A 13,209-nucleotide genomic window follows, 5' to 3' on the forward strand; every position below is an offset into this window, starting at 1 on the left:
CAGGCACTGCGAGCTGTAGAGACCAAGATGCAGAGAACAGTCTTCATAAAACATATGAAAACATTAAAAAACCACATTCAAATAATTCATTTTTGTCCCTGGACACTTCACTTTTTTCCCCCCTCTCCCCGGAAAGAATAATTGGAGGAACTGCTGAACAGTTTGTTCCTGTGAATTCTAACATCCATCTCGAGATGAGAATTTCAAGTAATCACCAAAGCCAGTTCTGGATTTGTTTTGTTCAGAGCTTGATGGGGTTTTTTAGTGTAAAAAGTGAAATATTCCGTGGTGATGCAGAGCTCAGCATCCACCCAACCACTGCCACAGAGATGGAAAGAGTTGTACCAGCAGCTTCAGAAAATACCAGTATTTACATCAAATACTAATATCAGGTTCTCTTCAAAGGAAGAATCTGAAGCTCCCTTAAGTATTCCATTCACATTCTATTTTTGAGGAGATTTTAGACCATCATACCATTATTCAAAATTGGAATTAAAAATTAAATTATAAGGAAAGGAGCAGATACACCTTCCTGCTTAAAAAAAAAAAAATGTTGTAAAGACTGGATTATTTTTTTATCTCCCGACAAAATCAACAAGATTAACATCATCATAATTTTCATTGTCTCCAGGGAAAGGAAACAGAGTTTGGAGAAGAGAAAAAGAGGGGGGCAAAAGAAGAAAAAAAAAATCAATAGAGACTTCTAAATGACTCCTTCCAGCTCCCACTTTTCAATTTAACAGGACAGATTTATTTGTATGTGGCTCAAATGTTCACAATTGCTCTCTGCACCTTCATACATAGGAATGAATGTCACAGTGGCAAACAGCAGTAATGAACAATCTTACCTGAGGATATGGAAACCTCCCAAGAGCAAGCTGGGAAAGGAAATAATATTTGTCTAGTTATAGAGATTTGCATGGAGGGCACATTTCCTTCAAGTGAGAAAAGTACTCAACTCTCACGATGGTAGGAATTGGGGAAATGGCAAAAAAAAGGGATTCTGCAGACACAAAGAGCTGTATTTAGAATGGGCCCCTCACAACCATCACCCCTCATTTTTCTGGGGATTTCCCTCAGTGCCACCCTTTGATGACAAAATTCGGGCATGTTTCCTTCTAGAGAGAAAAATTCTCAACTTTCACAATGGCAGAAATGGAAATAGCAAAATAGGGATTCTACAGGCACAAAAAGTTGTATTTAGAATGGGCCCCTCACAAGCAGCATCCCTCAGGATTTCTGGGTTTCTCCAGCCCTTGTATTTCCCTCAGTGCCACCCTTTGATACCCAAATTTGGGCACATTTCCTTCTTAAGAGAAAAGTTATCAACTCTCACTATGAAATTGAAATGGCAAAAAAGGGACTCTGCAGACAAAATGAGCTGTATTTAGAATAGGCCCCTCACAACCAGCACCCCTCAGGATTTCTGGGTTTGTCCAGCCCTTGTATTTCCCTCAGTGTCACCCTTTGATACCCAAATTCAGGCACATTTCCTTCTTAAGAGAAAAGTTATCAACTCTCACAATGACAGAAATTGAAATGGCAATAAAGGGATTCTGCAGACACAAAGAGCTGTATTTAGAATGGGCCCTTCATAACGATCACCCCTCATTTTTTCTGGGGATTTCCCTCAGTGCCACCCTTTGATACCCAAATTCAGGCATGTTTCCTTCTAGAGAGAAAAATTCTCAACTTTCACAATGGTAGAAATGGAAATGGCAAAATAGGGATTCCACAGGCACAAAGAGTTGTATTTAGAATGGGCCCCTCACATGCAGCACCCCGCAGGATTTCTGGGTTTGTCCAGCCCTTGTATTTCCCTCAGTGCCACCCTTTGATGACAAATTAAGGCACATTTCCTTCTTAAGAGAAAAGTTATCAACTCTCACTCTGAAATTGAAAAGGCAAAAAAGGGACTCTGCAGACAAAAGGAGCTGTATTTAGAATGGGGCCCTCACAACACTCACCCCTCATTTCCCCAGGATTTCTGGGTTTCTACAGCCCTTTTACTTCCCTCAGTGCCACCCTTTGATAGCCAAATTTGGGCACATTTCCTTCAGGAGAGAAAAGTTATCAACTCTCAATGATATAAACTGAAATGGCAAAAAAGGGATTCTGCAGACACAAAGAGCTGTATTTAGAATGGGCCCCTCACAACCATCACCCCTCATTTTTCTGGGGATTTCCCTCAGTGCCACCCTTTGATGACAAAATTCGGGCATGTTTCCTTCTAGAGAGAAAAATTCTCAACTTTCACAATGGTAGAAATGGAAATGGCAAAATAGGGATTCCACAGGCACAAAGAGTTGTATTTAGAATGGGACCCTCACAAGCAGCACCCCTCAGGATTTCTGGGTTTGTCCAGCCCTTTTACTTCCCTCAGTGCCACCCTTTGATACCCAAATTTGGGCACATTTCCTTCAGGAGAGAAAAGTTATCAACTCTCACAATGATGGAAATTGAAATGGCAATAAAGGGACTCTGCAGACAAAAGGAGCTGTATTTAGAATGGGCCCCTCACAACCAGCACCCCCCAGGTTTTCTGGGTTTCTCCAGCCCTTTTACTTCCCTCAGTGCCACCCTTTGATACCCAAATTTGGGCACATTTCCTTCAGGAAGAGAAAAGTTCTCAACTCTCACAATGACAGAAATTGAAATGGCAATAAAGGGATTCTGCAGACACAAAGAGCTGTATTTAGAATGGGCCCTTCATAACGATCACCCCTCATTTTTTCTGGGGATTTCCCTCAGTGCCACCCTTTGATGCCCAAATTTGGGCATGTTTCCTTCTAGAGAGAAAAATTCTCAACTTTCACAATGGTAGAAATGGAAATGGCAAAATAGGGATTCTACAGGCACAAAGAGTTGTATTTAGAATGGGCCCCTCACAAGCAGCACCCCTCAGGATTTCTGGGTTTCTCCAGCCCTTGTATTTCCCTCAGTGCCACCCTTTGATACCCAAATTCAGGCACGTTTCCTTCAGGAGAGAAAACATTTCCTTCAGTGGCAGAAATTGAAATGGCAATAAAGGGACTCTGCAGGCAAAAGGAGCTGTATTTAGAATGGGTCCCTCACAACCCTCACCCCTCATCTCCCCAGGATTTCTGGCTTTCTCCAGCCTTGTGTCTCCCTCACAAGGATGCCCAGGCTCCCCAGGAGTGGAAATGAAACCAGTTCAGCCTCAGCAGGGAGGCCAAGGCGTTGCCCTTCGCTGATAATTATCTGTGATGAGCAGGCAGCTCTCAACTCCCAAAGTCCTCCCTTAACTGGCTCAGGGTAAAATCTGGGTTACAGAGCTGAGCTTGGTGTCCCTGTGGGTGACAAACCTGAGTGGGATGTGGGGAGAGCCCACAGAGAAACCTCATCCTTCCTCCACATCCACCTTTCCAGGATATCAACCCCATTTGCTGCCCCTGCTGCTTTATAAATTAATTCAGACATTGCAGTGCAGTCCCAAAATCAACGTTTTCATGGATATTGTCTAAAAATATTCTACTGGCCATAACTAATAAACATTCCAAGAGAAATTCCTTGTACTAGGCAGGTTCTCCCACTCTCCAGCCCCAGGAGAGCTCAGCCTTTGGCCTGGGAGCCTCAGCAAAAACAGCAAATTCCTGTCAGATCCTTGGGGGAGACATCACAAACCCAGAGTGGGGCCCAGAGCCTCTGGGTGAGACAGATGAAACAATTTATTGGGTGCTACTGCTAAATGAAGCTTTCACAATATTGAGAATTCAAAACTCTTGTCCAGGGGAGGCCTCAGAGCTGCTGCAGGGCTGGAGCCAGGCTGGGAGAGCCGGGAATGTTCACCAGGAGAGGAGAAGGATCCAGGGAGAGCCCAGAGACCCTAAAGGAGAGCTGGAGAGGGACTGGGGACAAGGCATGGAGGGACAGGACACAGGGAATGGCCCCAGAGTGGGAAAGCAGAGATTTAGATGGATATTGGGAAGGAATTGCTCCCTGTGAGGGTGGGCAGGCCCTGGCACAGGGGCCCAGAGCAGCTGGGGCTGCCCCTGGATCCCTGGCAGTGCCCAAGGCCAGGCTGGACATTGGGGCTGGGAGCAGCCTGGGACAGGGGAAGGTGTCCCTGCCCAGATGATCCTGAAGGTCCCTTTCATCCCAAAGCATTTTGGAATTCCCTGAGCATTCCCATCTCAGCAAAGCCACTTGGGTCGCCCTCATGGTAGGCCCTGAAAAATGCTGCTACAGAGTTCAACAAAGACCCTTCATTTTCTGTTGTGGGGCTACCAAAACCCATCCTTTACCACCTTCTCCTCTTTTGGGAGCTCCACACTCCTGCCCCAAGCAGAAATCTGAGATCCTGAGCAGCTGTGCTGTTGGGACAGACATAAACCCATCAATGCCCAACAGAAGCAGAGCAAGTTCTGATTTTTCACTCAAGAACAGTGAAACACTCCAGACAGAACAAGCAGATAATGATGGCTCTGTGCACAGAGCATCTTTCTGCAGATGTTATTTAAGAAAAACAATCCCTGCCTCGAAGACGACTCCAAACAAAGCATTTCCATTCCCACTGACCACCCCAGGCTCAGCAGTGACTCCAGGGCAGCAGAAAAACTGGGGAAAAGAACCAGACACAAACACAGGGTGAATAAATGAGCACTGAAGGGCCCCAAAAAGCACCAGCAACAAGTTCTTTGGGGGGGGGGGGTGTTAAAAAATAAACATTTCTCAGTGAAGCTGAGAGCTGGAACACACAGGGCCAGCTCCTGTGCCACCTCTGCATCCCCTGCACCACCACTGCATCCATCTGCTCACAATTCCTCCCCGCAACATTGTCAAGGTATTATAAATTAAGAAACTTAGCAAAGAGTCTGTAATCTTCCCCGAAATAGCCTGCAGATATGTCACTGTACTAAATGTGTTTCAGATTTAATGAAGCTTTAATGTCCTTTTTAATTTTGCCTGTTTCTGTATCACCAGGGGTCGAGCGAGGCAATCAGCACTCGAGAGGGTGGTTTGGTTTAAAACTAGGAAAAACTCATTTGCTTATGAGTTGCACTGTATTTTCTTAATTAAATTTACTAAGTAAAACGGTTTAAGTTCAGCCAACCAGTGACCTCTGGGTGTAGATTTAGATTTATAAAAAGTGTCACAGTTAAAGTAAGATTAAAAAAAAACAAAACAACAAACCAAACAACAAACAGATGAGAGATTCACTAAAGGGATTTTCAAATTATCATTTGTCTCAAGGAAGTCACAGGAACACGAGGAACAAGCCCAGTGCAGGCTGGAAAAACCAAAACTTACCAAATTAACACACTGTCCAAAACTTCTCTGCATTTAAAGGATGAAACTCCAGAACCTGCAACTCTTTTAAGGTATTTTAACAAAAATACAACATTTCAACTTAAATTAGGTGGGTTTGGGAATTGATCAGGGTTTTATGTCTGGACATTGAGGAGGGAATGCCAGAAATCCAGGGAGCTGCTTCCCATTTCCCCATGGATCCCTTCCCAATGGTTGGATTTGATGATCTTGAGCACTTTTCCTACACAATAACTGTGAAAAACTTTCATTTTCAAAAGTGACCCCCAGCGGCAGAACGGTAAGGAAAGAAATGAGAGGGGGATCAATCACCCACAATTATGCCAGGAAAACCCTTTCTCGCCCCATTTCACCCCAGAGCAGCTCCATGGAGGAGATTTTTGGGCTGTGGGTGGGTGTTTTTTAGAACAATTACTTTTTCAAACACAGAGGCAGCTCAGGAGAGCAATTAAAGCAGCTCAGGGAGGTTCTGTCCTGAGAAAGAGCTTGGCCAGGGGATGGATGGGTGGGATGCACCAGCAGATTTCAAACCAGAACTTGATAAACTGAGAAATAATCCCAGATTATGGAATAACAGAGGTGCAGTGGGCATGTGTGCACTGACTTATACCAAACTATCAAAAAGTTTTGATTTTAAAAAATCAAAATTTCAAGCAATTAAGTGTTGATTCAGGAAGAACCTCTGGGGGCTGGAAAGCAACTAAAACCTGCTCTCAAACACTCTTAAGGTGCAGATAACGAACCCAAAATTCAAATCACTTGTTGAAATAATGCAATTTGTCATTGCAGAATGAAGAGGGAAATCAGAAATCCCCCCTTACACATCACTTCCTCCAGCTCACTTCTTCCTTGCCTGCTGCACATTGGGAATAAAATCACAGCAGCAGCTCTGTCTGGATCCTGCCTGCAAAGCCGCTCAGGGAAGGAAGTTCAAAACATATTTTTAGGACACTCAGGCAATAAAGTTTCCCACTTAGATTATTGTCGATGTTGTGCAAGTTGTTTTTTAATTTACAGTTACACTGGAGAGCAGGGGATGCTTTTATTCTTAATTTAGGCACATTCCATGTTTCTCAGCATAACTGCAAATTGAAAATAAGCGCTGGCAATATCGCCAGTGATGGAGCTGAAGGAGGACTTTATAGTCTGAAATGTTCTAAAATTTGTTCTTAATTACCTCGTGCACATTTTACACAATTAAATTTCCATCCCAGGATTTTGCATTTAGATTGTGCACTGCAGTTAAACCCTCATTTTCTGGAAAAGCAGCCGCCACTCTGCTGCACTCAAACTTTCAAAAGCAGACTTAACTACTGGATAACACAAAATTCCCCAGGTGAAATTCCACTCCAAGACCAATTTATGCATTCCTAGATAGATGGGCTTCAAATCACCTGAAACTCTGCAGGGTATGGACCCTAATAAATATTAAATACCTCAAAAAACTCCTCCAAGATTTTTCTTCTCCTCCTCATATCAATTCTGCTGTCCTCTTATTGCAGAGGGTTTTTTAAAAGAAAAAAAAAAATCCAAAAGGATATAACAGCAATTTAGCAGAGTTAAAGTGCTTCTGAGGTTAAACTGACAACAAAGAGGAACAGAAACACAAAGCATCTTGAAGTAGGGTTTCAATTAAATGTGCAGGATTTAGTAATGCAGGGCCCCGACAAAAAAAAAAAGAAAAAAAAAAGAAAAAAAAAAAAAAGAGTTACAAATTAATTTAATCTTCTGCCTATAGTTTGCAGCTGCACTCCAAAGTGTCTGGGGCTTAAGAACAAAGCCTTGCAAGGCCTGGGAGTGAGGAAAGCTTCAATTTTTAATGTATAAGGCCATTAGCTGATAACTTGTGGAATCTGCGACCCCTGCGGAGGGGCAGGGGAGACGGATGAAGTGACAGATTTGTTGTTGGTGGCCAGGGCTGCGAGGGGGGAAGGTTATTACCAGCACCAGAAAAACGCCCTAATAACCTTTGGGACATTCCTTGGCTTGAGCAGATGAGTTCCAGCTCCGTCTCGGAGTAAAAAAAAAAAAAATATTAAAAATCAAAGCTTAATTCGCCTTAATTAAAGATAATTAGTTTCACTTTGATTTCTTTTAAATATGAACTACAGCAAATGCACTGCCAGCTCAAGGCTGTGCAGACAATCAGGGTTAAATTGCACATTTCTGCCTGGCCACAAATCCTGGATATTAGCAGCCTTTTACTGCTGCATCTTCAAAGGTGACACCGGGAATGGCAGCGCCTTTCCCAAGGGACAAAGGTGGGCCAGGGCCTTCCAGGGAAATTGCCACCAGCAAAATCCCCACAAGTGCTCCAGGAGGGTTAATTTGATTCCTTGCTCCAGCAGAGAGGCCTCCTGCCTGGCTGTTTGCTGGGTTTAAATTCGGTACAAAAAGGGAGGAATGGGTTCAGTGTGGCTGTGCTGGTGGAAATGCAGCTCAGCTTCTGCTCTGCCCCAGCTCAGCCTCTGAGGGCTCACCTGCCAGGACAGGCCATTAAATCATGGGAAAAAACCTCATTTTTGACTCTTCAAAAGTAGAAACAACGACAGAGTAAGAACAGGAAGCGATACATGGAGTGATGGAATCCTGGAATGGTTTGGTGGGTGGGATTCTAAAGATGCTCTAATCCATCCTACCATGGCAGGGACACCTTCCACCATCCCAGGCTGCTCCAACCCGGCCTGGGACACTCCAGGGATACAGAGGCAGCCACAGCTTCTGTGCCAGGGCCTCACACATAAAAATTCGCATAACCTATTCTGTTCTATACATTAAATAACCTTACAGATAAAACCCACATCCCAAACACCCAGAGCCGATGCCGTGCCTTAATTGTGCCCTCACCCCTCAGCCTGGGTGGAGAACTGGATTATTTATTTCCCTGCCCACAGCGGCCTAGGAGCAATTGCTGAGCAACAATGATCCATCGAGGTCTCAACCCGCGCAAACTGTACCTAAACTTCCACTTTATTGCAGCTTAGTTCACAATCTTCACCTAATATAGGGTTACATCCCAGAGCAGCAGGCGGATAAATCATCCTGGAATATTACTCTGGCTAAGTTTAGCTGGGAGTGGAGCATATGTGCTTCCGAGTCACTGAAGCACAGGCCCATAAAATACACTAATTACTGCAAGTTCTGGTCACTGCGTGATTGATAGCGCTCTGCCAGGCAACTTCCCCGGCTGCAGCCCGAGCGAGGCCTCCCCAGCACACTGCAATCATTAATTCATGGCCCAACCCTCGGGCACTGCTCCCTACACTCCCAGCCCACCAGCAGCAGCCTGGACAGGCAGGGAAGGGGAGAGGAAGAGGAGGGGAGGAAGGGAGGAAAAAGAGAGGAAAAAGAGAGGAAAAAGAGAGGAAGAAGAAGAGAGGAAGAAGAAGAGAGGAAGAAGAAGAGAGGAAGAAGAGAGCAAAAAGAGAGGAAAAGGAGAGGGAAAAGAGAGAGAGGAAAAAGAGAGAGAGGAAAAAGAGCAAGAAGAAGAGAGGGAAAAAGAGAGGGAAAAGAAAAAGTTAAAACAAAGAGGAAAAACAAAGAGAGGAAGAAGAGAGGAAAGAGGGAGGAAAAAGAGAGGAAAAAGAGAGGAAAAAGAGAGGAGAGAGGAATAAGAAGAGAGGAAGAAGAGAGCAAAAAGAGAGGGGAAAAGAGAGGGAAAAGAGGAGGGAAAAGAGAGGAGGAAAAAGAGAGGAGGAAAAAGAGAGGAAGAAGAGAGGAAAAGGAGAGGAAAAGGAGAGGAAAAAGAGAGAGAGGAATAAGAAGAGAGGAAGAAGAGAGCAAAAAGAGAGGGGAAAAGAGAGGGAAAAGAGGAGGAAAAAGAGAGGAGGAAAAAGAGAGGAGGAAAAAGAGAGGAAGAAGAAGAGAGAAAGAAGAGAGGAAAAGGAGAGGAAAAAGAGAGAGAGGAAAAAGAGCAAGAAGAAGAGAGGGAAAAAGAGAGGGAAAAAGAGAGGGAAAAAGAGAGGGAAAAAGAGAGGGAAAAAGAGAGGGAAAAAGAGAGGGAAAAAGAGAGGGAAAAAGAGAGGGAAAAAGAGAGGGAAAAAGAGAGGGAAAAGAAAAAGCTAAAACAAAGAGGAAAAACAAAGAGGAAAAACAAAGAGGAAAAACAAAGAGGAAAAACAAAGAGGAAAAACAAAGAGGAAAAACAAAGAGGAAAAACAAAGAGGAAAAACAAAGAGGAAAAACAAAGAGGAAAAAGAGAGGGAAAAGAGAGGAAAAAGAGAGGAAAAAAGAGAGGAAAAAAGAGAGGAAAAAGAGAGGAAAAAGAAGAGAGGAAGAAGAAGAGAGGAAGAAGAAGAGAGGAAGAAGAAGAGAAGAAGAAGAAGAGAAGAAGAAGAAGAGAAGAAGAAGAGAGGAAGAAGAGAGCAAAAAGAGAGGAAAAGGAGAGGAAAAAGAGAGAGAGGAAAAAGAAAGAGAGGAAAAAGAAAGAGAGGAAAAAGAAAGAGAGGAAAAAGAGAAGATCCTGCACTTCTGTTTGTGAAGTGCATCATTCCACGTGCAATGGCTGAGACTCCACAAATATTCCTCAAAAAGGAGGATTCAGGCTGCTGAGTGGGGAAGATCCTTGTGCCTGGCTGAGCACGAGGAGCTGCCACCAAGTCACCAACATCCCAGCACCAGAGTCCCTAAAACCTGGCAGCAGCCCGGTGAGGCTCCCTGCCATAACAGCAACAACAAAACGCTTTTTTACATCCTTGTTTTCCTTAGTCCTGAAGGGAAGGCGTTACCTTTCCCCACCTCGAGGCTGTTTCTCACGGACCACTACAAAAATTAGGCTGTACCACCAAGATTTGGGGGTCAGGTTCTTCCTTCACCACCTCAAACCACAGAATCCCTTATGCTGGAGAAGACCTGGAAGTGTGGGATCTCAGCCCCTCAGGACTGAGGTGTCACCGAGAGCACCCTTGGGGGGCTCGGGAGTCCTGGAATGTTCCAGAAGTGTCTGGTGGCTGGACTTTGATCCTACACAGGAGACGACACCTGTATGAGGATAGGAGGGTTTCACCGGGGTGAATGGTGAAGGGATTGGTTAATTAGAGAGTGAAACACAGGGTTTAGGATTTCTGTACAGGGGGGTTTAGAGAAGTAAGATGGAGGAATTGGGGCGTGTCCTGTCCTTCTTCTTCTTCTTCTTCTCCTCCATCTTCTGTGGTGATGGTGGCACTTTGGGATTGGTCATTACTGAAAGTGCACCGGACAATAAGAATAAATGGTATTGGGGAAAAATGATAAATATTGTACACGTAACCATGGGTATAAAGATAGGTGACTGTCCGGAGGGCAGGGAGTGTGCTCATGGCTGGCTGCTGAGCAGAGCTCTGTCGGGCCGAGAGAAAATCTTTTAGATAAACAATTAATAAACATAAAAACCGAAAGAAGAACTGAAGCCTCTTCTCGTCCTTTGATACGCGGGCTGCCCCAAGGCCACCCCGGGCCTTTCCAGGCCCTCCAAACAGCCGAAAAACGACATGGAAGAGCAGCAAGTGCAGCTATGGCAGCACCAGCCCCTGTCCCTGAGCACCACAGGCGCTGCCCTGGCCCAGGGGAGGGGTGCCCTGAGCAGAGAGCACCCCCAGAGCCCCAAAACCCTGCAGAGCCCCCTCAGGTGGGCTCACAGCGCTGACCCAGCGCCACTCTCACCGCCGGGCTGCTGAGATGTAACCGATCCCACGCCTCAGGAGGAGATCTGAAACCTCCCCTCCTTGACAGAGTCTTGACTCCAATTTTATGCAGCCAAACATCCTCGAGACTGAAGAGCCTTTAGAGAAGCACCTCCGAGCACAGCTGCTCTCCCTGGAGCATCCTCTGGCAGCGCCCTCCTCCTCCTCCCTGGGCGCTGAGTGAGCTCTTGTGCAGCTCCGTGTGTGCCCCCAGCCCGAGTGGGATGAAGGGTCTGGGCTCAGCTCTGCCTCAAGTACCAAGGAAGGCACATTTGTTGGGTAATTCCTGATTTTCCTACGTCTGGGAACGCACACAACCACTGAAAACACATGATGGCTTCTTAAGAGATTGCTAAGAACCCTTGAAAGCTCCTGCAAATACACAGCTACTGAGAATCCTGGTCACCAAACACTTAAACCCTCAGCCTGGGAGTTTTAAGAACTAACATTAAAGAACTAATATTAAGAACTAATATTAAAGAACTAATATTAAGAACTAATATTAAAGAACTAATATTAAGAACTAATATTAAGAGCTAATATATATTAAAACCGATGCACAAATTCCTTTTCTCTGGGGGAGACAATAGAGAATTTTCTCTCTAGTTTTCAAAGGAGACCTGGAACACAGAGGGCAGTGGAAAGCAGAGACCAGGACATGACACAGAAGGAGGAGCAAAAAGCCAAGTCCAGGAGCTTCTACCTCCAAAATTTACTTGGTTTTGGGCATTAGCAAATTGCTTTCACTTCCTGAATTTAAATGTAACACCAACTCTATCTGGAGATAAAATTAAAAACCACCAGAATCCCAGGATGAGGTGGCTTGGGAAGGACCTCAAAGTTCATTTCCCAAGGGCAGGGAACCTTCCAGAGCCTCCCAAGGAAGCCTTGCTGCTGCTATTAAACCCCAGGCAGATGGATTTCATCCTCCCTTGGATGTTTTAAAGTTCACTTGTGGATTACAGCTAGGACCGGAGTCATATTGGAGAGTAACAAGAAATATTGGGCAATTTCATTTCTCCTCCCGTGCAGGACACGGCTCTTGGAGAGAGGGAATGGGTTCCAGGGCTCAGGCAGCCCCAACCCAGCCTGGATGTGTTTTATGGCTGAGTTATAAACCCTGAAAAACAGCTTTTAGAAATGAAAATGCTGACACAGTGGTCAGTGTAGTGACAGCAGTGGCACGGGTTTAAATTGAACTTGCTTTGTCAAGCCAAGAGCACTTAAATAAAACACGGGGAAACCTCATGGAAACACACAAACTATTTGTGGTGGAACACTTCTGAACAGTTTCTCTGGGTTAGGGATTAAATCTCATTCCCTTCAGGAAAATCCTGAAGGAAGAAAGGCAAACTCAAAAAAAAAATAAAGTAACAAAAATAAGATAATAATGATAACGATTATAGTAATAATATATAATAATGATGATGATATTGCTGCATATCTAGTCTCATTATATTTTAATTTAATTTTTAATTTATTTTTTTATTTCTGAGGGGATGACTGAGCACCCTCAGACCCCTCTTGCTTCAGAGGGAACACAGGAGACCCCTCCCTCTCTTTGCCAATTTTCCATAAATCCCAATTTCCCCCATTCCCCCCAAATTCCTGTCCCCTTTGAAGGGAGCCCCAGGAAATTCTAATTCCTGCTCAAAGCTCAGGCAGGACTCCCATCCCAGATTTCCCCTCTCTCCTCCCAACTTTTTTGGAGCAGTTTCCTCAACCTCCCAAATAACACTCCCACTCCTCATCACACACAGAAATTCCAGGGCTTTTAAGGGCTCAGGAGAGCATTAAGGAAAATGAGAAGATTTACTGACAATTTACATCCTCACCTGCCAGCACAGCCCTTGCTGCTTCAATCCCACCTGATATTTCTCCAAAATCACCGTGCTGCCAGCAGCCAGGTGTGTGGCTGGAGCACAGCTCCGCTGAGTGCAGGTGATTTTAAATCCCGCAGCAAACACCAGCAAAATCCCCATTTTACCAGCAACCAGAGCGTCCCCACTCGCAATCCCCACGTCAATAGGGTGTTACTTTAATGACAGTGACCTTGTGCGCCTCTCGGAGCACCTTCCTCACCTTTCTGGAGGCATTTTTCTAAGGCACTGTCCTTGTTTTCATCATTTAACATCACTCAGAGCACTTCAATCAAGCTGCTGCTGGTGGGAGAGGTCTCTGAGGAGCAGCTGACAAACCAATTACCAAAGCACACCCAGAGCACGCTGCATCCTGCACATCTGGCTCAGGAGAAACCTCT

At 44.9% G+C, this 13,209-nt stretch overlaps 1 protein-coding gene across 2 annotated transcripts in view; it reads right to left on the reverse strand.

Annotated features, from left to right (window-relative positions):
• The window catches only part of MAP2K5 (mitogen-activated protein kinase kinase 5), a 141,891-nt gene that overhangs the window by 47,269 nt on the left and 81,413 nt on the right, over window positions 1-13,209 (reverse strand). The window contains exon 17 of one of the 2 annotated variants that reach the window (XM_074549100.1): window positions 849-878. The exons of the other annotated variant lie outside the window; for it this stretch is intronic. Coding sequence (XP_074405201.1) covers window positions 849-878 — 30 coding nt within the window. The remainder of the gene's footprint in view (window positions 1-848; window positions 879-13,209) is intronic. 2 annotated transcript variants of the gene reach the window in all.

This window comes from Zonotrichia albicollis, chromosome 11 (assembly GCF_047830755.1).
Source record: "Zonotrichia albicollis isolate bZonAlb1 chromosome 11, bZonAlb1.hap1, whole genome shotgun sequence".
Classification (NCBI taxonomy): Eukaryota; Metazoa; Chordata; class Aves; order Passeriformes; family Passerellidae; genus Zonotrichia; species Zonotrichia albicollis.